The 26,410-nt window shown below is 44.3% G+C and overlaps 1 protein-coding gene across 4 annotated transcripts in view; it reads right to left on the bottom strand.

Annotated features, from left to right (window-relative positions):
- Fgd6 (FYVE, RhoGEF and PH domain containing 6) overlaps positions 1 to 26,410 on the bottom strand; it is a 109,361-nt gene that overhangs the window by 71,090 nt on the left and 11,861 nt on the right. For 3 of the 4 annotated variants that reach the window (XR_003948589.1, XM_030244876.1, NM_053072.3), the window contains exon 3: positions 1 to 67. This exon is cut by the window's left edge and continues 81 nt beyond it. Coding sequence is in view for 2 of the 4 variants with exons in the window: in NM_053072.3 (NP_444302.4) it covers positions 1 to 67 (67 nt within the window). In the remaining 2 variants the exon portion in view is untranslated. Of the gene's footprint in view, positions 68 to 742; positions 1,443 to 26,410 lie in introns of those variants that run through there. The other variant, XM_006513214.3, reaches the window with a different exon arrangement.

The following is a 26,410-nucleotide window of genomic DNA, read 5'->3' as shown; positions in this document are numbered from 1 at the left end:
CTCATCAGAAGGCAGGTCACTGAGGCCAAGATGGAGAGCATCCTTCCCCTCCTGGGATGTTCCAGAACTGCATCAAGACAAATGCCCATTAATAAAAAGAAGTGCTGCTGGCTAAACCAAACCAGAACCAGGTCCCTCATCCTGGCCATGTGAGAGAATGCACCTAAGAGGTGTGGAGGAACTGGAACGAGCCAGGTAAGCCTAACACTACCTCTCCTTTCTGCCTCAGCTGTTATAAACTCAAATTCACTCTGTGTTTAAAGTTTAACATCAGTACAAATTCATCATCAGTCTGATGTCAGGACGGTGACTGGAGAGCAAGTTCCCCGGCAGCCTCCAGTCTACATTTCCCCTTGTCCTTTCTTTTGAAGGCTGAGTCTATACTGATTCCTTGTACAAACTAGGAGGACTTACAGTGAGTATACTAGGAGACTTGTTGAGACCGTGGGCCTCGGTATTTAAAACAACAATGAAACAATAACAACAACAACAAAGTGCAAAATCTATAAACCTCAGGAGGCCCTGCTTAGGTAAGTGGCAGTCAACAGTGCAGGAGTAACAAGGAGCATGTGCCCACCGCCCCACCTGCCCACCACCCCAACTGCCCACTACCCCGCCTGCCCACCACCCCGCCTGCCCACCACCCCACCTGCCCACCCTACCTGTCCATCACCCCACCTGCCCACCACCCCGCCTGCCCACCACCCCACCTGCCCACCACCCCACCTGCCCACCACCCTACCTGCCCACCACCCTAGTTATCCCTGACATGTTCCTGCAGCCTAAGATGTAAGCAGGACAGTAGACTCAGAGGGTCTCCGGCTCCAGCCTCCTACAGAAACTAACAGGTCAGAGCCCAGCCACCTAATTAGGGTATTTGAAACAGCCCTCCAGGTAACTGTGACTCAGCTTCTCCTGGAGCTAGGACAGCACTCCCAGGCCACTAATCTGTTCTTCCCTATCCGCCTGACCTCGCCAAGGTTTGTTAGTGTGTACAGAGAGAGATCTCATGGAGCTAACAGGCACTGCTTCAATCCAATCTGTAAGGGGAATTCCACAGTAAAGTTCCCCAGGCAGATGATGGCAATCCGTCTAGCAAAGGATGTACACACTCAGAAACAAGATGCTTTTACAAACTGCCTATCCAAGACCAGCCTGGGTGTAACCCCAGCATCTGGGGCTTCAAGTAAACAGATGGGCTACAGTGTAAGGCTGTCTCAGCAGATAACAAACTGCCTTTTTTGATGTTACTCAGAAATCAGATATTACTCAGAGCATCTGCAGAGTAGAATAGGTGAATCCAGTAGAAGACCCAAAGCAAACTCTCAAGATCTCCCCCCCCCAGGGCAGAATGGACACATCTGCTTTCCATTCCTGCTGAGGCCCCTTTGCAGGCTACACAGGCAGGTCACTCAGCTGCCACAGCTCCAGACTGTAAGAATTTCTAATGTGAATCTTAAAAGCTAAGGATAAACTTTCTGCCAGGTCCTGATTACACTGTAGAATAACAGACTTGCTCCAGAAGCCACTCCTGCCGTTCACCCACTACACAACAAAGGAGCGGGACCTAGGCAAACTGCCAAAAGGAACACCTCCTACCACCAAAGACTCGGCTTCCTGTTACTCACTGGCTGGGGCCTCTTATCACTGGGCCGGGTGGATGCACACCTTTATCATAGGTGGCCTGGACAGGCAGGAGACTCACATCCTGGGGTGGGAGGGAGGCAGGGATTTTCCAGTCAGATCACTGACAAAATTAGCTGTGTCTGGGATCAGGGACTCGAGCCAGCTCGGCTGGGCTGTTGGTTTTTGGTTTGCGTTGGCAAGAATAAATAAAAATAAACAAGGTGTCGAGCAAAGGGCTCTTCCACGTAGACAGAAAGAAATGTACCTTTACCTTGTGGGGAGGGGGTGGCATGTTGGCTGTGCTGGGAACCAAGGAACGGCCTCTCACTGAGACCACCCCATCTACTTTCCCCTTTTGACTGTCTCCAGAGCCTTGCTACCTCACTCAGCACATGTTACACTTCTGAGCAGTTATCAGCATTATCTGGAAGGTCAGGACCCAGTAGCATGAGAAGTCCTGTCCTAGCGAGGCTTTTCCCATTAGCCCCTCTGGACTTTTCTGGATACATGGATGTCAGGTGACACGTGGTGGAGAACTGGGGTCCTGATTTTGGTTAAGAGCTGAAAGTGGTCCTCAGTCAAACACTTAAAAGGTCTTTATTAAGAAGACAGCTACTTCTTGGCATCTCTTCAGCAATTCCAAGGAAAAATGAGATGCCACACACCTGTAATCCTAGCAGTCAGGAGGCCGAGACATGGGGATCGTGAGTTTGAGGCCAAGCTGGACTCTAAAATCAAAGCAGGACACAGCAACAACCAACCAAGCGGCAGAGGCGAAGTAAAGTGCAAAGGTCACTCACTAGTTAAGAGCAGGGGAAAGATGCTTTAAACATGAGCATATGGGCGAGTGGCAGAGTGTTCTTTCTTCTAGCACGAACAAGGTCCTGGGTCATTCCCATCACCACAGCCAGTGACACCAGAACTTCATGAATCCAAACTTCCCGACATCAAACAGTGGGGCACTCAGACTTCCAAAGGTTGCTTACTAAAACCTTCCCAGAGCCTCTCTACCCCCTCATCACAAATTGGCCTGTTTGTCTCTTCTGGACCCTAAAGCACCTCACACCAATGGCAACAGGTTCCCTAGTTTTCCTCATTAACGCGTAAGCACAAGATAACCGTGTTTTCAGCTTAATCCCAGTGCGCTGCCTGACACTGACTACCTCGTGTAACTGGCTGTTCTGGAACTTTCTCTGTAGACCAGACTGGCTTCAAATGCAGAGACCCACCTGCTGGCCTTAAAGGTGTCTGTCACCACCTAGCTCCTTTTTAAAGGTGCATTTTTAAAGGTGCAAGGATGAGGTTGGCTACACAGGATTGAGAGGAAGGAGGGATGTACAAGGGAAGAAAAAACAAAATGAAACCAAAAACTAACAGAAGACTTGAAGGGTCCAAGAAAGTGAGCTCAGTGCAAACAGAGCAGCATCCACGAACTACACTTAGTCATTAAATTGTTCACTCACATAATCAACTGTAGCTTCCAACCAACCTAGGTAGCTTTAAACTCCTGATCACGTGACTGGGGTCCTTCCTGATGCCAGGCCTGCTGTAAGGAACAGCTGGGCAGTGTTGGCGCATGCCTTTGATCCCAGCACTTGGGAGGCAGAGGCAGGTGGATTTCTGAGTTTGCGACCAGCCTAATCTACAGAGTGAGTTCCAGGACAGCCAGGGCTACACAGAGAAACCCTGTCTCAAAAACACACAATAAATCAATCAATCAATCAATCAATCAATCAATCAATCAGGACATAGTGCTTCTATCTATGTAGAAGAAAATGAATACACAAAAATATTTCAAAAATGTGCTTTTGACTCACTGATAAGTGGATATTAGCCCAGAAACATAGAGCACCCAAGATACAATTTGCAAAACACAAGAAAATCAAGAAGAGGGAAGATCAATGGGTGGATACTTCATTCCTCCTTATAATAGGGAACAAAATACCCATGGAAGGAGTTACAGAGACAAAGTTCGGAGCTAAGACAAAAGGATGGACTATCCAGAGACTACCCCACCAGGGGATCCATCCCATAATCAGCCACCAAACCCAAACACTATTGCATATGCCAAAAGATTTTGCTGAAGGGCCCCTGTTATAGCTGTCTCGTATGAGGCTATGCCAGTGCCTGGCAAATACAGAAGTGGATGCTCACAGTCATCTATAAGATGGAACACAGGGCCCCCAATGGAGAAGCTAGAGAAAGCACCCAAGGAGCTGAAGGGGTCTGCAATCCTATAGGTGGAAAAACAATATGAACTAACCAGTACCCCCAGAGCTCATATCTCTAGCTGCATATGTAGCAGAAGATGGCCTAGTCAGCCATCACTGGGAAGAGAGGCCCCTTGGTATTGGAAACTTTATATGCCCCAGTACAGGGGAATGCCAGGGCCAAGAAGCGGGAGTAGGTGGGTAGGGGAGCAGGGCGGAGGGAGGGTATAGGGAACTTTCGGGATAGCATTTGAAATGTATATAAAGAAAATATCTAATAAAAATAAATAAATAAAAATTAAAAAAAATAAAGATGCGCTTTTGAGAATTGAAGATTGCAGCTCAGTTATACTGTCCATGCCTAGCATATGTGAGGCCCGGGATTTGATCCTCAGCAACACACACACACTTTTTAAACATACGTAAGAACATATGTGTACATATACAAATGCTGACATATGTCCACAGGCTATCCCTAGAGAGTCTCAGGATACACTGATGACTGAAGTTCTGAAGAAAGCATTGTGGTGCATTCTGTTTTTCAGTGATGACAGGGACTGAACCCAGGGCCACAAGCATGATAGGAAAACATTCTGCTATTCAGCTGTATTCCCTACTCATTTTGCTACATTAAAACAAAAACAAAAACACTGCTATCCACATTCATTATTACTTTACTAAAGACCATACCACAAAAAGTTGTAGTAGTACATAGCCTGTAAACTCACGTAGAAGACCAAGGCAGAAGGATGGTGAGTTCAAGTTCTGCCTAGGCTAGAGAGTTCTAGCTTAGCCTATACAGTGAGGCTTTGTCTCAAAACCAAAAGAAACAAAGGCAACAACAACAAAAACCTCAACATGTCAAATGGAAGGTAGTTCTAAGCATGAATGCCTGTATGCATGTGTTCCTACACTTCATTTTCTATCCAACCCCCAGGCTTAGAAGTCTGCATATTTTCTGCATAGTAACCTTTAAAAACATTTTTTTTTAAAAAAAAATCCTATGGTTGTACAACCTACAATCCCGGCACTTGGGAGTGGAAGGCAGGAAGATTAGGCGTTCAGGATCCTCCTTATACATGGAGATTCGGAAGTCAGCATGTGCTCGGAGATCCTCTCTCAAACAAAACATACAAACACACACACACACACACACACACACACACACACACACCCCAAGCACAGAAATCTTTTAACTCTCAGAATACGAGAATACATAGACTGCGTCTTTCCTTTGGTCTGTAGGGGGCTTGTTTGGCCTAAGTCTCTCAGTAATGGACAAGCCACACATGCTAGGCAAGCACTGTACAACTGAGCTACATCACCAACTCTCAAGAACAAAGGCTAGCCAGTTGATGGCTTCAAAAAACACAGCACCAGAGGTCAGTAGCTGGGGCCAAAGAGTAACTATTAAACTGGTGGCCTGCCTACGCCAAGGTGAGCAGACTGTGTGGGACGGCTCCATGACGCTCCATCTACCTCATTGGGGAGCTCCCTGGCCTGTAAATAAGGACCAGTTCTGGCTCCGGTTCACCCCCAGTAGATGGTGGAGGAACTCCAGGCTGAGCACAGTCCAATATCTTGCTCCCCACCCCCAGCCTAGCTGGGAGGCAGCCAGGTCAGGTCTCTGCTGTTTCTAGCCTAGAAGTGAAAAGAATTCTATAAAAGTCTACACCAAAACAAGTACTGAGCTAAAATAGCGACCTCATATCAGCAACCTTGATGTTTCCAGGTTTGGAAGGCTTGGAGGAATGATTCCTTAAAATAAACTTCCTGCAGTGCAGACTGCAACCTTTCTGTTAAAGCCAACAGAAAACCGTTCTACTGATCATAAAGCTGCCACCAATAAAATAGAGCAGGTGTCTAATCTAGTTTATTAGCATACCAAAAACTGATGTTTCTTTTTTTTTCTTTTTTTTTTCTTTTTTTTTTTTTTTTGGTTTTTTGAGACAGGGTTTCTCTGTGTAGCCCTGGTTGTCCTGGAATTCACTCTGTAGACCAGGCTGGCCTCGAACTAAGAAATCCGCCTGCCTCTGCCTCCCAAGTGCTGGGATCAAAACTGTGTACCACCATTGCCTCTTTTCTTTTTTAGAGATCTATTTACTTATGTACAGGGGTACTTTTGTCTGCACATACATGTGCACACCAGAAAAGGGCATTGGAATTTGTGGGACTACAGTTACAGATAGTTGTAAGCTGCTATGTGAGTGACAGGAATTGAACTCAGAACCTCTGGAAGAGCAGCCAGTGCTCTTAACCATTGAGCCATCTCTCCAGCCCTATCATGTGTCTGTTATTGAAAACTGAAAAGGTTCTAGGTATTGTGGACCCACTATCATTTTTTCCTTTACTTCTTCATGGCAGAATATGCATTTATTTAGAACTAGCCCAAAAAAGAGCCACTAGAAACAATGAGCCTGAGATGACCACATAAGGTCACTTCCTATTTGCAAATCCATGCTCGTGTATTTATACATATACATAAACCTTACTGATATATAGACAGGACTTAAAATAAGGCAACTATACCCTTTACTTCTATTAAAAAAAAAAAGACAATTTGATAGCCTGTTAAGTATCTATTATTCATCATTCTAGGGGCTAAGACAATCCAGTAGGATTGGTTAAAATATTCAAACTATCAACTATCTTATTCTTTCTCTTTATTTTCATTTATAAATGTGGCCTTCCTAAACAAATAAAGAAAAAGATTTAGGATACGCATAGTAAAGGGACCATTGTCTTAAAAAGAAAGTAAGGACTCCGAATGCAACTTAGAGGTAAGAACCCTTACCTATGACGTACAAGACTCTGTGATCTATCCCTAGCAGCAGATCAGCAAAGCCAAATGAGAGGGAGGAAGGAAGGAGGGAGAGGAGAGGGGAGGAGAGGGGATTAGAAACAAAGAACCAAGAAAAGGGAGGGAGACGGAGTGGCATACTTTAGGTAACATGTTACAGGAGACACTATGGCTCTAGACACTCAGTACCCTGCGCTGGCTGCTGCGGTCAGGGAGTGTGAAAGGGCTAAGTGTGAGGAATGGCTCCAGCAAGTCATCCAGAGTGCCGGAAGCCTGGGGACAGTGCACATAAAGGCCCTAAGGTGGTCTGGATGACACAGAGAGTGACCTGAACAAAGAGGAGGTGGGGGAAGAACGGGGTGGGCACTTCTGCTGCTAACAGTAGCTGCCTGGCAGGGAGGGAAGGCAGAACAGATACCCATCTACCCCCAGCCCCCAGCACTGGGTATCCAGACCTCACTCTCCCTGCTGCTTTGCCAAGATCTCACATTCAGCAAGGAGCCAGCAGCCCGGCCAGCCAGGAGGTGAGAGTGATCCAAAAATGGGTAGCTCCTCCCAGGGTGATGACTTGTCCTGTGTCACTTGTGTGTGCCACGCTGCCATGCCATGTCATCTCAAGCCTAATCCATCCCAGTGGCCACTGTAGAGGTGATGAGACTTTGGGAAAATGTGACTATGTGTCATACTTTTGATTGTGACTTGGTACAAACCACTGCATTAGCATAAGGACACAAGGAAGACCCAATTTCTGCCTTGATATCGGGGGCAAGTGAATGGGCCTGAGTGGCTAACCCCAAACTCTCCTCTAATCTTTGTTTTACTGGAGAAGGTCCTCAGACAAACCCAAACAGCCATAGTATCCACCTGTATAGGGAATTACTCGAATAAACCAGTCATAATAAACCTGCTGTCAGAACCAAGGGTTATTCCACCTTCTTGAGATACAGTGCCTGCCTTCCATAGTTCATAGGGATTCATCTTATTCTCAGGTAGTGTTGCAGGATAGCTGGAGTCCTCTCTCCAACTATGAATGTATGTTGACCTTTAGTGGGTGCAGAACTTTGTGTGTTCAGCCAAAGCCATGATCCTAGAACAAGAATCCCTCCCTCACTAACAAGGTAGAGAGGACTCAGCTAAAATGACCAGCAGAGACTGTCATCCTCCAGGACCCTGAGGTGCACAAGCAGGTGCACTGGGCTTGTCTAAACAAATGACCTTGAACAACCACATTGAGGGCTATCTAAAGTTCGCTTTGCATATGCCTAACTATATTTTGTAAAGATACCTAAACAGGTGCTTGATAAATCCAAGTGATACGCAGGCTGAAGACATTGAGGTAATGTTGCAGTAATGTGGCATGTTCCATGTTATAGCATGTTAACTGTCACATTACACACAGACCTCCCTATAAGAAAGCATGAGGGTAGTAGAAGCAAACAGTCGTTAAACACAAAGGGTGTCTGCTTTCTCTCCCAGATTTTATACAGATCTGCTAAGTGTCTCAGTTCCTAACAGAAACCACAACCCTACCTAAAACTTCCCTCTAAGGAAAAGGATAGTAAGTGGCTTGGGAGCCTGTAAGAAGGTGATGTGGGACAGGGTTAAATTGTTACTCATGATTAAATTTAGTTCACTTCCTTATTCACAGATACCTATGAACAATTCCAGCACTCATTTCCCTTCCATATGTATGAGTCAGAAAAGATCTCTCTTAAATGTCTACTACTCTACAACAGCAATGGATCAATAACGTCAGAGACCCTAACAGAACATTCTTTCTCAGAGTGCCCTGGAGACACAGTCCTATTTTCTCAAAGCCAGAGGATCTAACAGGAATCGGGCAGATGTTTTCCTCCACTCCTTCAGTTTTATTCAGTACTGAGGAATGAACCCAGGGCTTCACCCACGTGGGATAAGTGTTCTACCACCAGCCTTTTTTCAACTACTCTTTGGTCTAAGAACAGAGTCCTGTGATGTAGCCTGGGATTCTCAAACTCACAATCCTCCTGTGTCATACTTCTTAAAGCAGGGATTATAGCAAGGTGCTAACACACTAGATGGTCACCACCCCCTCAATCCCACATATCAGGGTGCCTCCCACTAGCTATGCTGTTGACTAATTGTATTTATTTTTAGAATCTTTGAGAACCGCCCCCTCAAAAAAAAAAAAAACAACAATTAAAGCAAACTATGATAACATCTTTTAAAACCAGAGTCAGGGAAAATGTACAAGAAGGAAAAATAACCATCTACATAAGAAGGGGGAGATACAGGTTCACTCTGAATAGGACCCCAAGCACTTCTCGATAACATCAAACATGTCTAGGAGCAAAGGAGAGGCTGTCCTCCACAGAGAAGGAGAACGCTCTCTTAGTCCAAGAGACTAGTGTTTGAAGCAAGGCCCCCCCACTCACTTGTCTGTATGTAACTGGTTAGCTACTTAAGCTTTTTAATTACATGTTCCTTTCAACCATAAAATGGAAAGAATACCACCTGCTATTAAAGTTAAATGAAATAATGCTAGCATGTCTATTATATCCAGCAGACAAGAAATAAATACGATTTAAACTGATCTTTAGGGTCTGAGCAGGTAAGAGTCGGTCTCAGCCTTCGTCAAAGACACTTCTTTCTGCAGCATATGGAGACCATTACAGAAAGCCACAAGTAATACCCATGCAGAGTTGTGGAGCCTAGTCCCAAGCAACACGTCTACAGCCTAACTAAGGCCCAGGGATCACGGAGGAAGAGGAGTGGAAAGATGGTAAGAGCCCGAGGAACAGGGAGCTGGCTGTAAGACTGTGACTCCTAGGAAAGTCTGGAGCTACAGCCATGAAGCCTCACCACATGACTTCTGAAACAGGAGCTGAATCATGACAGAGGAGGACAGTGGCTCACAGAGCCTCAACCCTACACAAAGGAGTCCAGGCAGCTAAGGATTGCTGAGAGCAAAAGTCTTCCCCCGGGCAAGACCACATCAACTGTTTACACAATACCAAAGAGCAGCTCTGAAAACATACATACAGTGGCGTTGTAAAGACTGACCATGTTGTATTTATGTATTTAGGAATGCAGATGTGTGTGTGTGTGTGTGTGTGAGAGAGAGAGAGAGAGAGAGAGAGAGAGAGAGAGAGAGAGAGAGAGAGAAATAATTATTAAAACAGAAGGTCATAAATGTGAAAGAGACCAAGAAGGGGCATATGTGAGGGTTTGAGGAGAGAAACACAACAACAACAAACAAAGCAACAATAACAACAACAAAGGAGGGGCTGGAGATATAAAATGGGTTAAGAACACTTGTTGCTCTTGCAGAGGACCCGGGTTCAATTCCTAGCACCCACAACTGTCCATACTCCAGTTCCAGGGGATCCAATGCCTCTTTTAACTTCTTCAGGATCCAGTCATGCACACAGACCACAGATATACATGCAACCAAAACACTCAATCACACAAAATAAAATAACTCTTTAAAAGTATTTTTTAAAAAGGCAAAACAAAACAACAACAACAACAACAAAATAGTCATCAGAAGAGAAAGACATTTTATCAAGAAGATAAAATGACCAGAGCCTAGATCTGCTCTTTTTTACCCCAAGTAAATCCAGAATTTGATACAAACCTCACCTATGTATTGCATGAATAAATTAGACTTAATCCTAGCATCTGAGTATTGGTACAGTATAGTACAGTTAGGTTTATTCACTTGCCACTTATTTTATAAAGCCTACATTAAGATTTTTGTTTATTTGTTTGGTTTTGGTTTTTGTGATGCAGAGTCTATTAGTCCAGGCTAAGCTCAAAATGACAGCCCCACCTCCATCTCCTGATTGCTGCCTGCTAAGTATTCTTTCAAAGGGTGAAAATCCTTTCAAACGGTGGGGGAAAAAAAGGACTATCTGACATGTGAAAATGCTATACTACATCAGACTTTTAATTCTGAAATGCAGTCTCTGAGGCTTTTTCCACTTTAATGAAATAAGGGCATTTCGCTTCCTATTGCAAAATGAAGTTTATGTTATCAAAGGAATGTGCCTACAAATCAAAGTTTTATTAGAACTAAGAACGCTCGTTTTTGTACAGTTTTGCACAGGTATAGTTGGATAGGTACAAGAGGAAAGTTATGGCCTGTCAACTATAAAATAATTCCCACTGTCCTTTTAAGGAAAAGGATTGCTAGGCTGCCATATAATTACATCCGCTCCGAACTAAAACTACTGGTGTTTGGGTCTCAGCCTGCACTTACTGGTTTCATGGAATTTTGGTAAGTCTTTAACTTATCTGTGCTTCAGTTGTTCTCATTCACAAAGTGAGACAATAGTGGGCCTACCTGCCAGAACTCTGTGAGGAATCAACGTAAGTAATTCACAAACAATGCTTTTGTACAGAGAGCTAGCCTGCCTGTCCTTTCATCCTCTCCCACATAGCATTATCTGTAATATTAGAGGGAAAACCATGATTGTTACAGACACTTAACATCCAGAAGCAGACAGACGATTACTTCAGAAGACCCTCTGTATTATCAGTCATGTGAAACGGCTCACCTCCCGTCTAAGCATCTCCTTCCTGCTCTGAAGTCCGGGGAGCTTCGCAGCACATCCCTGGGGCTCCCTGCTTAGTTTTGATGCTTCTGGGTTGCTTCTTACTCATACATAAACCCCTCAAGCTCTGCATTATACTGTCTCTTATTTCTAAAGAAATTTTAGTCACTTTACATTGGCTCATTTGGTGACATTCCACTATTTCATAAGCACTCTCTCTCTCTCTCTCTCTCTCTCTCTCTCTCTCTCTCTCTCTCTCTCTCTGTATAATAATAATCACTTTGAGGCATGGTAACAGCAGCGAAGGCCTAAGGCCGACATGAACAACATCCCATGATTGAAACAAAGTTGCTGATTTCCTTCCCGATGTGAGCATTTTACAGAGTGCCCTTGTTCCTTCGAAAAACAGTGGAGAAGTCAAGGGATAATGAGCAGCCAGAAGCACCCGCCATGCATCTATGCCTGTGGCACGCACTGCTCTCCCTGATTACAAGCAGCCAGTGGGTCAGGCTTTGAGTTGGACACAGACCTAGGCAGAGGAAGATGGGGCTCTGATCTTGCTAAGTCAGCCTGTCTCTCTTTCCCTGTTCATCAAACAATAGACTCCCAGAGATAGTGTGACGCCTCCTAAACTTTCCATTAGTGCTAAAACTTTCCATAGTGAAGAGAAAAACAAACCAACAGTCAAACAAAAACAATTAAAGAAAAGAAGGGGAAATGAAGAGAATCTTTACCTTTTGTTTTATAAATTTTAAAAGTTCTATATAATTTTTACAATTAAACTAATACAGAGTTTTAGTGTCCCCATTCTTCCTGCCAAGTTTACTAGTCTCAATTACTTTAAATATTTCTCATTAACATTTTCTTTTTAAATATTTGTTAAGGAAAGATCAAAGGCAGAACAGATTGAAGACAGGTATTCCCATTTGATCTCCCTTATAAACGAGAAGAAAAAAAAAAACCCAACCAACCAATCAGACCATGTTGCCATGGTCTGATAAAGCCACAGCAATAGTTTTTTCTGCATAGTGACAGTCTCTAAAGGAACTCTTCTAGTACCCTAGATCTCTTCTATCTCAGACAAGAGCAAGGATCAACTCTTTGTATTCTGCAAGGTAAATGGAAGGAAGAAGAAATGCTTGCAGTAGAGCATCAGACGATATGGTAACATAGAAACAGCACCAGCTCCTTCAGGCTGAATTCCTAAACACAGGGTTGACTGATGGCGTCCACCTGGGGGGCTCCAGCAGCGTAGCCAACAGAAATCCTTATTGGGACAAGATTTCAGCAGCGGGCACGCGGAGGACAAATGCACTCGGAGAGTGCTGACGACAGGTTCACAAAACACTTCCTTTTTGAACAGGCTCTGTAAGAATGAGTGTTTAGAGAACTGCTACCTTGTTCGCCTGCTTCCTGATAGGTCTTACTAGATGGCACAGATTGCCTCCACGTGTGACAACACCCACCTGGCTTAGCACTCTACAGGTTATCAACCCAATACAGTGACACACAAAAAAGCAGCTGAGATCTCTTCTTAGACTCTTATTGTGTGAAAGAATTAACAGTTAACCAGGGAACGACTACACATCAAAGCACAACTAAAAAATAAAAAATTCTAGCATCAGACAAGCTTATTTTTTTAATATTTAGATTCTGTCCTATTAAAAGATTGTATGTATGTCAATGAGTTCAAATCCATTTCTTTGAGTCTCAGAAAGCTTTTGCCCTTCTGCATTTTCTTTTATGTTCTTCACTAAACATCAGGGCCAATTTTCTTTGCACACTGCCTATTTGAAAGGGGAGAGGAGGACGTCTTCTTAGGCAGCCTCAGCTTCCCTGGAACCCATGATCCTCCCACCTGCGCCTCTTGCTCTACTTTGCAACGCATTTTTATGAAAGAAAAATTTTTCATGTGTTTTTGAAACAGGGTCTTTAGCGAAGGCTGGTTGAGAACTTACTCTGCAGCCCAAGAACTAGAAAGAACACCCAAGGTTTTAAGAGGAAAGTTGTTGCAATGGTTCTTTTAGTTGTTACCTTGACACAATCTAGAATCACTAGAAAAAGAGCCTTAAGAAGGAATGTCTACATCAGGCTATGAGCACTTTTGTTGGGGGTCGTCTTAATTATCTTAATTGATGTGGGAGGGCCCAGCCTAAAAGTGGGCAGGACCGTTCCCTGAGTTTGGTTCCTAAACTATATAAATATGGAAAGAAAGCTGAATACAAGCATGCAGCACATTCATTGCTTTACTCTTGATTACACTATATATATATCCATATGATTGCCCTGGCTTCCCTCTGTAATGAAATGGGACCTGAGGGTTACACAGTTGAGTAAGCCCTTTCCTCCCTTTCCTACATTGCTTTTGGACATCATGCATTATCACAACAACAGAAAAGAAAGGAGCGCAAGGGCTACATGAGGCAATGTTAAAACTGTTCCTCTGGCGTGGGAATTTAGATCAAGATGGCTTCCTTCTGGGGTGCTGGGGAAGAAAAATAGTGGGGTGTGCGAACCCAGTAGCTTCTTGTTTAACCACCCCACAGTACAGTCAGATGTTCCTTATGAACTAGCTCACTCTCTTCGCCACAGGAACACACTTTTAGCTGACAGCAGTAATTCTCCCAATCGATGTAACTGCCTTCCAAAATTAACAGATGTTTCCTGTGCATTCTGGAAGCCAGGTCGGTGGGACACTTAGTGTACTCAAAACTGCGGCTAGACTCTGACCTCACACAAATAAAACAGTGTTTAACATCACTACTGTTTGCACAGACGTAATCACCTCACGTGTGCCAGTACCAGCTGGGGCGACTGGGCACAGGTGCTTGTAATGTCTCAGTGTTGATTCTCCCATATTTGTGGCTGGAGAGGGGGATCAATGAAGCATACAAAAGAACGGTAAGTTAGTGCTGTGTAACCGTTAAACACCTCGGAACAGGGCATCGTGCACTGCTTAGTATATAGTAAAAGTACAGTAAACACTATGCTAAACAATATGCTACAAGAGAGGGCAAAGACACAGAGAGACAAGGATGTATGGCCACATCCTTTCCTTCAATTAGTACTCACTAAGTGTCTCCTATCTGCCAAGACCCATTCCAACCACTAGTGATAGAGCGCACCTCCCAAGGTCACGAAAGCCATGCTCTACAAGAGACACAGTCATGCACAGATAAAGCCCGGATAGGAATGGGAAATGGCAGAAAGAAAAAAAACCGAAACTGGCGAGATGGATAGAAAGAAAAAGTATGTGTAGGAGTGTATCTGTTCCTCTTCCTGGGTCAGAAGAGGAAGGCCCAAGGGTGTGAGTCAGTGAGCGGAGCGCTTGCCTGGCAGGCACGAGGCCCTGGGTTTACCATGCAGCACTGGACAAAACTGGGTGTGGTAGCCCAGCCCTGTCACTGCAGGTCTTGGGAGGTGAAGGTAAGAGAAGCTCAGGCTGAAGTCATCCTCTGGCAAGTAAGGCTGGGGCCAACCTAGTCTACATGATATCCTGTCTAATAAGAAATGGCAGAGTAAGCCCCAGTGTATACTAAAGGCTGGCACTGAGTGAAGCCTAGAAGGGTAGGAAATAATGTCTGGGTAAGGAGTTTATTGGGCAGTGTAACAAGGCTGTAAAGCCTTACAAAGGGAACTGGCATGGTCAGTAGGAGGAGGTAATAAGATCAGAAGCCTGAAAGGCTGACAGTGGCCAGGCACAAAAGGTCTTAAATACTTGCGGTGCCAATGAGGTTTAATAACAGAATAAGCCTTAAAAAGCATGATGGGCTGAGCTGGATAGATAATGTGATCCCAACACTCAGTAGGCCGGGGCCTGAGCTCCATAAACTAATCATAGAAATCATTTCCTCAAAAATAATAACACGTATAACAAACCAACCCCTCTCAACACATACACACACACACACACACACACACACACGGGGGGGTGGGGACAGGCGTGGGGGGGGCAGAGGACAGCTTGGGATATACCTTAATGGTCAGCATCTGTTTAGCATAAGTGAGGCCTGGGGTTTTTACCCCAGCACCACAAAAAGAAAAAAAAGAAAAAAAAAGAAAAAAAAAAAGAAAGAAAGAAGAAAAAAAGTGACTTCATCTAACTGTACATACAGATGACAAAGTAGTCAGCATCATTAGCCATCAAATTAAAAGTGCGATAGGAGATCATTACACACATATCATACTCTTAAAAACTACAAGTCAGGAACAGTCACCTACTATTGGCCAACATGCCAAGACACTCGACCCCGGCCCTCCTCTCACCCCATTCACAGCGTGCTGCTGGCAACGGAACATGGTGCCCTTACTCTGGAAAAGAGCCAGATGAATTTCTCGGTCTGCAAGATGGCTCAGATAGTAAAGAGCTTGCTGCTTGTCTAATGACATGAGTTCAATCCCTGGATCTCATGTAAGATGGAAGGAGAAAGACCAATCACAAAGTTGTCTTCTGCCCTCCACACGCACACAACGTGACATGTATACACACACACACACACACACACACACACACACACACAGTCAACAGGCCACTGCGAAACTACTGTCATATATACACAATAATGAATAATAAAATTTCAAAAGGGGCTTGATAATTTCTTTCTTTTTTTTTTTTTTGGTTTTTCGAAACAGGGTTTCTCTGTGTAGCCCTGGCTGTCCTGGAATTCACTCTGTAGACCAGGCTGTCCTCGAATTCAGAAATCCGCCTGCCTCTGCCTCCCAAGTGCTGGGATTAAAGGCGTGCGCCACCAACGCCCGGCAGCTTGATAATTTCTTATAAAACTAAATATTAACTAAGTAAATGTACTGTTAGGGCTTTATCCAAGGGAATGAAAAAGTGTATCATCACAAAATGCTGACCCCAAAGAAATGTCCTGTACAGCTTTGTTTGTAAGGGCCAGACAGCAAAACCGGCCTGTGTATCACCTGACTTAGCTACTACTCGGTGACAGTAGTTTCGAAGTGGCCTGTTGACATATACAAGTTGGATGGACCTCCAGAGAGCCATGGTGAATGACAACAGCCGTGTCCTGCATAGCTGCATTTTATATACATGGGGGAGCTGAATGAAATGTATTCAATGGATTAGCTGTGGCCAGGGATTAGGGAGAGAGGTGACAGAGGAGTGAGTGGCTTTAAAAAGGCAAGGACAGAATCTGAGAAAACCTAAACCTCCATGAATTTTACCAAAGTCACTTCCTGGTTGTGATACTTTTTCCACGAGGTTTATAAAATGTTACCACTTAAGTGTGGTAAGGGACCACACTTAAGTATGCTTAGTTTTTCTCTCTCTCTTCTCCCCCTCTTTCTATTATCTCTTTGTTTCATTTGAATCTATAATTGTATCAATAAAAACATCCATGAACAACAATAAACCATTTCCAGAAGCTAAGAGCTGCCTAGAGCATGGATATAACAGGAGGTGACTCTACACTTCTTCATCTCCCAGGGTTGGTTGGTTGGTTTGTTTGTTTGTTTGTTTTTGAGAAAGGGTCCGACTCCAAAACCTTGGCTGGACTAGAACTCAAGATGTAGAGCAAGCTGGCCTCAAACTCACAAAGACTTGCTGGCCTCTGCCTCTCAAGGGCCAGAATTAAAGGGCTGGCTTAATGAGCTTCCACTAAAATAAAAAATGAACCAGATGCAGTGATTAATTGAGTTTTACATACAGAGCTCCTGGCCAGCCAGGGGTACATATATAGCAAGACCAGGTCTCAAAAAAAAAAAAGGTAAACAATGCATTTTACTATCAATTTCATTTATAAGCTACTATAAGAGTCCAACAAATAAAATCTAAAAATCCAATTGACTCTGAAGGATCCAATTAGCTAAGTAAGGGAGATCACCTGAGTTAAAATGTCACAATGGTTCCGTGAAAAGCAGAGACCTCTGAAAACAACAGTCTTTAGGCAGGCATCTCTAGCCATCCAGGCCTGCCTGCAGGTGAAGGACATCAGAGCTCATTAGGCTCTTCCAAAGGCCAGAACCGCAGCTCAGCACTGTCCCCTTTCCACCCTGCCTTAACCCATGAAATGTGGGAGAACAAGGAAGGCAGGAAGTGAGTTACACAAGGCGGTGACACGGCACACACATGTGTCTACACCAGCAGACTAAACACCGCAGGGCCCCCGCCCCCTGCTTGTACACTCTTCCACAGGAAGCATCCCGACCACCAGCCTAACAAACGTGGGCATTTCTACGTAGGTTTTAATTTGGCTTAAATTGAGAAAAACATTACAAATCCATTGAAAGTCTGAATTACAGGGTATTTTAACTGAAATACAGTTTGAGTACTTCCATGAATCTGTATCTACCTAATTGCAGACAGTCTTATCCAGCTTACTTTAGAGAAACCTGTTACAACTAGCTCAGTAATTAAAGTATGCAAATAGTGTAAAAATACCCAGAGGTAATTTAAATGTGATTTATGGCACGGATTTGCTTGAGATGAGACAGGCTGTGGTTACTTGCGCCTAGGCAGGATGAACTGTGCCAAATGAAAAGGTACAATGGAATAGGCGATGAATGAACACACGTGCACACTTACACACACACACACACACTCACACAATCACGTGTATCACAAACATGTGTGCACCACAGACATGCATACTCACAAGCACATGTACACACACACACTCTCATGAGCGAGCACGCTCGCAAACACACATACGTGCGCACACTCTCACGTGCGTGCATGTTCTCACACACATTCACATGCACACACAATTGCACATGCATAAACACACATGCACACAAACATGCGCATGTGTGCACTCAACGCATGCACACACCAAAGAGCTACATCAGTTTCTACCTGATATGCCAAAGGGAGAGAAAGAAAGGAAAACAAACCAAATAGGCCATGAAGTGGCATCTCTGTCAACAGCAGGCGCAGCAAACCTATGACAGGTCAAGGTTAGTGACTGACCTACTTAGCAGCCGTAGCAATGAGTTGAGGAACAGCTCTGAATCTATCCTTACTGAACACACACCTGCATCCAGGGTCCAGGTCTTAACCTTCAAATGACCCAGAATATCCAGAAAGTCTACTTCTTAAAAACAAAAAAAAAAGAGCTCGCACTCACTGTCTGCCTCTCTGGGAGAAATATGCTACCATTTATGTAAGCCCATTTTTTCCCACTAAGATACTAATGCTAACGCTCCATATAGCTACAGATAACAGCTGCAGGTGCTAGCATATGCCTATCATCCCATCGCCTGGAAGGCTGAGGCAGGAGAGTCAAAGGTTTGAGGCCAGTCTGTTCTCATCTCAAAAAAGACGAGGTGATATTATCTTATTAGATAAGGTATTTTCGTCTTACAAAATGATGTCCTCTGGGGAAATCTATAAATAGTGATTAACTTTATTAAATAATCAGAGAACTCTAGAGGTCAGGGAAAAAGTGCCTGACAGCATGAATGAGGAACAGAAAACAACAGATTAAAACAGCAAGTCTCGTGTAAGTCATAAATGTAAGTCGCACATAATGCTCTCTGTGAATAACAGAAAACGTACTTGACCTGCTTAGAGTGGCGGCTACCACTGAACAGACCAAATGAAAAACACCGTGTAATTCCGTCTCCAGAGCTTGAAGCACCTCTTGCCTGGCCATAAATCCTGCAATCACTGAGCTCTTCTTGCTTGAAAAAAAAATCTAGGCATTATCAATAGATTTTAAACAGGAATGCTTTTCCCTCTGGATTAAAAAAAAAAAAAAAAAAAAAAAAAAAGGTTCCTAGTCCTCTACCAGTACTAAGCATAATAAAATATCAAAACCACGGCTCACAGTGAAGAATAACATGAAGAGGCTATGATTTGAGTCAGTTGGTCCCAGGATCAGAACTCTCAGTTCAATAGTTGGTTATCTATCTACTGTCGGCATGTCCTTGAAACGGCAAGCTCCATCTGACAGAATAATAGGAACTAAGTCATACATGTGATCGCTCCTAGTATCAGAAACGATAGTGGCGACTCTGGTCACACACCAACCCTGTGGTCTCTGATGTCAAGAGCACTTCTAGAGCTTGGGACTCCCTGGTTCTGACTTCTGGTAGGGCAGAAGAAGCACTGGATTGAAGGAGTCAGGTAGTACAGGGAAAGAACGTGTTGTTAACATATAAGAGCAGCCGGAATTTTTACATTTTTGAGCCAGGCTCGGTAGTATGCTGAGGCTGAGGCTGAGGCAGGAGGATGACTTGAACCTAGGAGTTTCAGCCGGAGCAACATAGTAACACACCCTCTAACTCACATTCCAAACTGCATGCTGGAAAAAGAGCCTGCTTAACTCAAACATTCTCCTCCCTAGTCCACTTTCAACACCCAGGCCACATAACCGTGTGTTCTGGTGCAGGTGTGAGCCCTCCGCATCTTTCCCTGTGTTCTGGTGCAGGTGTGAGCCCTCCGCATCTTTCCCTGTGTTCTGGTGCAGGTGTGAGCCCTCCGCATCTTTCCCTGTGTTCTGGTGCAGGTGTGAGCCCTCCGCATCTCTCACAGCAGAACTGAGGGTGATGCAAGTCGGTCTGAATCTTCCCACCTCTGCGACGGGACTGAGCTTTCTAAGTCCTCTGACTTTCCCTAGAATGCTTCCACCAGCGTAAGGAGGAGGAAGTCTCCGAGCTCCAGGCTGGAGCCCCGGTCTTACAATATCTCATCTTCCTGGTAGAGGAAAGTCCATGAGTCTTGCTAAGATTTTGATTTCATTAAGGAATAAAGAAGCTTTGTAGCGACTCCCTTAGTTGTAAAATGCAGTAAGTCTATGAGTATATTTAGCCTAGACCTACTAAAAGGGACAATTAATTTATTTTAAGCTACTTGATTTAAGGGGGGATACTGCTTAATAGTTTACCCCAAAACTCCTGACTGACAGACTAAGATATCAAAAACTTTCAGGCACCAAGTAAAGCCTATCTGAATTTGTAAGCAAGCTCATCTCCCCTCCCTCCTGTCCCTCCCACGGCCTGATCTGAGAGGCTGAATATACTGCCCTTTATCCTCTTCCTTAGACTCGTGGGATAAGAGGCTAAAAGGCTTCTGACTAAAATCAAAAGCTCTCTACTTCTGACTGCTAACATCCAAAGACCAGGAGAAAGGCAGGGGTGGAGGCACAGAGCATCCTTCCCTGTACCGTCCCTGGCCTTGGATTTACAGCTGCCAAACCATCCAGAACGACTCTGCAGATTCAGAAATCTATTCTTTATGTTTCAAATGATACCAGCATCTGTCCCGGTGTGAACACCTATATAAATATTATCAAGAGGCTGACGCTGACAAAATAAGCGATCTAACCAAAACACACAAAGTTTTCAACTGAATCCACATGAGCCAAGAGTTGAACAAGCACAGTCAGCCACACCAAGTTGGATGTAAAAAAGACTAAATACACTTGTCTTTCTTTGTATTTTAATCCAAACATTCAGGGGAAACTGTCTTTCTTTGTTTGGTGCTTATGATTTAACTTTTCCTGTAGCAGAAACCAAAATACTCCATCGCTGGGAGATTCTTGAAGACTTGGGCTGCAGCCCCTCGTGCAGCTCACTCCTCCCTTCCACACAACCTCTTGAACAACATGAGTCAACTTTACTCTAGAAGTGGATATAATGACACTCCAACTTATCCTCACGCAGAGCCAAGGAGAATCCGTATAAACAAAAAATTCTGAGAAGCTGGGAAAGGTAACTGCAAGAGACAGCTACTCTTCCTAGACATCACATCGAGGCACTTGACGCCACTGACAATCTCAAGGGCCCTGCTTCTTCCTGCAACTTCTGTGACAGATTATCTTTGACAATGTCAAAACTACTTACAAATACTGTTTTTCCTACAGATCCACAAACAAAATGACCAGAGGCAGATCACACCACTGAAGTGATTTCTCCCTACCACCAAGAAAACAATAGGCAGTCCTTCCTTTCTTCTTTCTGTCTGTCTATTACTCCCTTTTGAAACAGGATCTCACTTATAGCCCAGGCTGGTCTTGAACTTAGCTCCTTGCCTCCATCAGCCAAGTGCTCTGACCACAGGTATATGCCACAATGGCCAGCTTTGAGTTTACCCACAATGGCCAGCTTTGAGCTTCCCTTTCAATTCAGCATTTCCTTCAACTGTCTGTGACTCTTCTTAGCTTTCCCAAACCAAAATGTGCTATGATACAAACTTTTCTGTACCTAAAATTTAGTCTTAAAAAAAAAAGTCTTTTGAAGTAGAGTATCATGTAGCCCAGGCTAGCCTGGAACTTGTTATATAACTGAAGATGATTTTGAACTTCTGATCAGTTCCTACTCTACCTCAGGAGTGCTGGAATTACAGCCACGATCACCATGCCTTTTTTTATGCAGTGCTGGGGATAGAACCCAGGGCCTATGCTAAGTAAACACTTTACCACTGAACTATGTCTCCAGCCCGACTTTTATAAATTTCTTAAATCCAGGCACTGTGGAACACACGTGTAATCCCAGTACAGGGGAAACTGAGGCAGGAAGATTAAGATTAAGTCTGGGCTATCACACTGGAGTACTGGGCCAGACAGAGCTACAAGGGCAAGACCCTGCTCAACTGTACTTCCCACTGAAAAAGGCATTAAAATGGGCTAACGTAGACATCACACTTGTTTAACCCAAGAAGGCTTCCTCTAACAAACGCACCTCTGTGGTCCCAGGGAAAAGATGACAACGTTTAAGGACTGTCTGGAGAACACAGAAAGCTCACTGAAGTCATGCGCAAGCATAGTTGTTCCTTACAAATTCCGGAAAGGGGAAAATGCCCGTTCCCTTCTGAACAAACAGGACCCTGGATCTGGAATTCCCCTGAGCGACCCGGGGACCTCCAGGCTAAGCTCAACCTTCCCCACTTCTTGCCAGGTAATCATTTCCTCAACACAAAAACCTACCTCGGGATCTAGGTTTCACAAAGTTAGACTGGCCGCGTCAATACAGCAGAAACTACTTCAGTCCTGGGTAAATGTTCCCAAAATAAACTAGTGGAGAAGGGCAGATGTGCCACTGACCACATTTCTTTGCCCCCAAGCACTGCAATTCCTCAACTCCTTTTTTTTTTTTTTTTTTTTTTTTTTTGACAGGACCTCATGTAGCCCAGGCTTGATTCTGAGCTAAGAATGACTCAGATTTCAAGGTTCCTCTGCCTCTACTTCCCAAGTACTGGAATTGCAGGAACACCAGGCTTGCACACGGAATCCTTTTAAGGCCCGATAGGTAAAGATAAGCAGACAACTGATCAACCTGTGAATGACCCGAATCTATTAAGACATTTGCAACTCACACTGGATTTTCAGAGTAGGAAAAATGGAGTAGGAGTTAGGTTCCTAGGCTAATGTTAGACAATACAAGAGATCTGGGAGCAGGCTGGAGAGACGGCTCAGCAGGTAAGAGCACTGGTAACTCTTTTTTTGTTTTCTTTTTTTTTTTTTTTTTTGAGACAGGGTTTCTCTATGTAGCCTTGGCTGTCCTGGAACTCACTCTGTAGAGGCTGGCCTCGAACTCAGAAATCTGCCTGCCTCTATCTCACAAGTGCTGGGATTAAAGGCATGAGCCACCATGCCCCACAAGCACTGTTTACTCTTACAGAGCCCAGGCTCAATCCACACGACTCATACGGTGGCTTATGACCATCTGTAACTCCGCTTCCAGATCTGATACCCTTTTCTGACTTCCATGGGTACCAGGAACGCACATGGTGTACCTACATTCATAGAGGCAAAACATCCATAAAATAAATTTAAATTTTTATGTGTATGATAAGTTATACACATAAAAATTTAAATTTAAAAATTAAAGTTAAGAAAGGCATGATAGGAAAATAAATGTGTAATTAGAAAGAAATGCAATGGGAGGTGACAGAAATTATGCCTGTGGCATTAATAAACTGAGAAATCACACCCTTGACTCTTGGGTACCCATATATTCAAGGTAGAAAAGGCTAACATGTGTCGTTATTGGCAAACTAATAAAGGCGGCACTGTAATTTCTGAGCTAAATGATACGTTTTCTGCTGAGTTAGTTTAGGGTTTTTTTCTTAATGTATGCATTTGTATGACTGCATGCCACACATGTACAGAGACACACACAGGCCATAATAAGGTCAGCCATCCCTGGATCAGGAGTTACAGGCAGCCGTGAGCCATCTGGCATAGGTACTATTCAACTGGACTCTGGCACCTCTGAGAAGTGAGTACTCTCAATGACTGAGCCTTCCCTCTACCTCCCAGGGGCTCAGTTCTTAATTGGAAAACATAAAGAGCTGGAGGAGTTGGTGGGTAATGCTTGCCACACAAGCTGGAGGTCCTGAGTTCAAATCCCTAGAACTGACATAAAACTGACACGGTATTGCGCGCATCTCATCTATAATCCCATAGGTAGAAGCAGAGACAGGAGGAGCCCTGGAACCCTGCAGGCCTGCCAGCCTGGTACAGTGAAAAGTCAAGAGACCCTGTCTCAGAAGGTAGAAAGTGAAAACTGACACCAGAGGTTGTCCTCTGACCTCTCCATGTATACATACAGTAGTGTTCTCATACACTTGTACCAGGTGAACAACACACACACACTCACACACTCACACATGTGCATGAGGGTTTGCTTAAATCTCTGGCTCACACGTTTCTAAAAGGGTTTGATGATGCTGCACACCTGTGATTTCAGAGCTTAAGAGGTTGATCTGGGAGGATCTTTGGTTCGAGGCCAGCCTGGGCTACATCATGAGATTCTGCCTCAAACAAAGTCTAAGGCACCCAACTACCTGAAAGCAGGTATTTGATAAAACACTGATCTATCTGCTGACAGAAAACAAACAAACAATGAGATACGCCTGGATAAGATTGTACAAGTCACTAACTCCTAATGTCTAAAAGGAGAGTGTCACTGGGAATGAAATCCAACTCTTCTACCAGTGTCAAATATAAGGCAAGTATGCAATCAAAGAGGTTTGCCAAAACTGTGTGACCATGACACACAGAGTTAAAGAGGCATACAAAGTTTTGATATTTCCTGAATCTAAAAATAACTCACAGGAAAGGGCCACTGGTGAAATATTATGCGTCCCTCCCCCCACCTTCTAGTTGTTTATGATCTTATCTGTGATATGACAACATAAAAACTGGTCGTTAGTGCAATTAATTTATCGTTGATTTTGTTCACTGTTTAATCACATTACTAAAATCTAACAATACCACCAGATGGTAAACACAGTCAGATGCCTGCTAGGCCAGGTCTGCCAATTTACAGGACAGACGCCCTGTGCAGCTACTGCAGTGTATTAAGCCCAGCTCCATGTTTAACGTGGAGAGAAACAACCAGCCTGAAATAGTAACCAGTCCTCATCACGGCTCAAGTTATATAGATTAGTGAGAAAAAAAATTATTCTGATGTCTATTTGCTTTATTTTTTTCATTCTGTTTCTGGAAGACTTAAGAGATAAATACAAACTTATTGAGGCTGAGACATCTGGGCAGGTTCAAGGAACGATTCATATTTCTAATCCTACTTCTGTCTGGGTCTTTCAACGGGCTTCTCCCTCCAGAGTGCCACTCACACGTCCTTTCCGTGGTTATAAAAGCAGGACCCTTCAGCTCCCGAAAGCCAAGTCTCATCCTGTCTACTTTAAAAGAAAACTGCTGGCTCCAGTATCAGCACATCTGTCTCTGTTTGCTTTTGTCATACTGAGTGCCGGACCTCGGACACCAGGTAAGCACTGAGTCACTGAACTGCACCACAGCCCGGAGTGATCCGCAATGGCCTGTCCGGCAGTACAACAGTAACAAAAAACACCATGTGCTGTAATGGTCTGTTGCCCCACTGGGGGAGGGAGGGAGTCCTTGCCAGTAAACACTCAATGCACACATGCTTGCTATCCATGGGGGTGGGGGTGGGGTGGGGCGCATTGGAGGATTTATGAGATTACTTAGAAAAATCCAACGGCCATAATTTTCTAAGTGTCTATGAGAATAAACCAAGACGTCACAAGAAAAATCAGGAACGTTTCCAGGCAAAGCTCCCCCCACCCCCCGAATCAAGAAATCTGCTTCAGTTTCAAAGGGGGAAACGTCAGGATTTGAATGCTGTTGGCTCTGCTGGTTGTTCTACAGGTAGGTAACATCAATGACCTAAATCCTAGAATCTTCCCTATGACTCCCCAAGCTTCCTGGATAGAAGCGGCAGCTGGAAAGCCACCATCTGTACCCTGTGAAACAGGGATGTATGTTGCCTGCTATGGTTATAAATATATATGTTTCAGGGTTGTGATGTCTGTGACACTCTGGGAAAGAGGTCTTACCCCAGCCCTGAATAGTGACCCAATTATAACCCTAACAGCCCAGCAATAGGAACGAGTATTTGCATTCAAAGAGTTTAAATACTAGCAAGACAGCTATGGCCATGGTGCCGTCCACAAAGGTTCCAGGGCCCCAATGGTCCAACATGGTGTTTTGGCAGGAAGGCAATCTTTCTTTTTAAAGTAGACAAGATCAGACTTGGCTTTCAGGAGCTGATGGACTCTGTTTTTATAACCATAAAACAGGCATGTTAAGTTGCAAGGTTTGAGGCCAGCCTGTGCTCTAAAGACTTCTAGGTTATCCTGGTCTAAAAATCCCATCTCAAAAGAAAAATTAAACAAACAAAACCAACTGCCCCCGAACACTGGAACATTCCAGAGTGACTCACATCCTACTTCCAAAGAAATTACTTCTAAGACACAAGAGCAGTAGGCGAGTGGTGACACACGTGGCTTATGTTTCTGTATCCAGAGGGCCTCTTCCTCCCTCCCGTACCTTCAGAGCCCCCTCTTCATTCATCCTTCCAATGCTGTGGCTTCCCACTACCTTCTCTGTACCCTCCGTCTCTAGTTACCACTCACTCACTCCTGCCTGAGCTCAGAAAAGCTCTGTTTACAGAAACGGTAGGGAGAAGAGAAGGGATAGACATTAGAAGACAGGAGGAAGTAAAGAAACCCTTTGCTTACTAAACAGCCACCCCACCCTTCCCTCCTTATCACTCACTGGGCTCTAACACTAGCCCTGGCAGCAAGCTCGGCCAGGCCCCCTAATTTCCTCCTTCCACAAACCCTGCTGAGTTGACAGCTATCCCTGAGATAACAGGCGCTCAACCCCACCCCAGTCACAGCTTGCAGCTCACAGATCACACAGAAAAAGTAACAGAAGTTCACCTGGGCCTGGCAGGGGTGGCCACGCCTTGAATCCCAGCACTGGGGACGCAGAAGCAGGCAGGTTCTG

This window comes from Mus musculus, chromosome 10, assembly GCF_000001635.26.
Source record: "Mus musculus strain C57BL/6J chromosome 10, GRCm38.p6 C57BL/6J".
NCBI classification, from domain to species: Eukaryota; Metazoa; Chordata; class Mammalia; order Rodentia; family Muridae; genus Mus; species Mus musculus.
The sequence above is the reverse complement of the archived record's forward strand: the minus strand, read 5'-3'. Positions and strand labels throughout refer to the sequence as shown.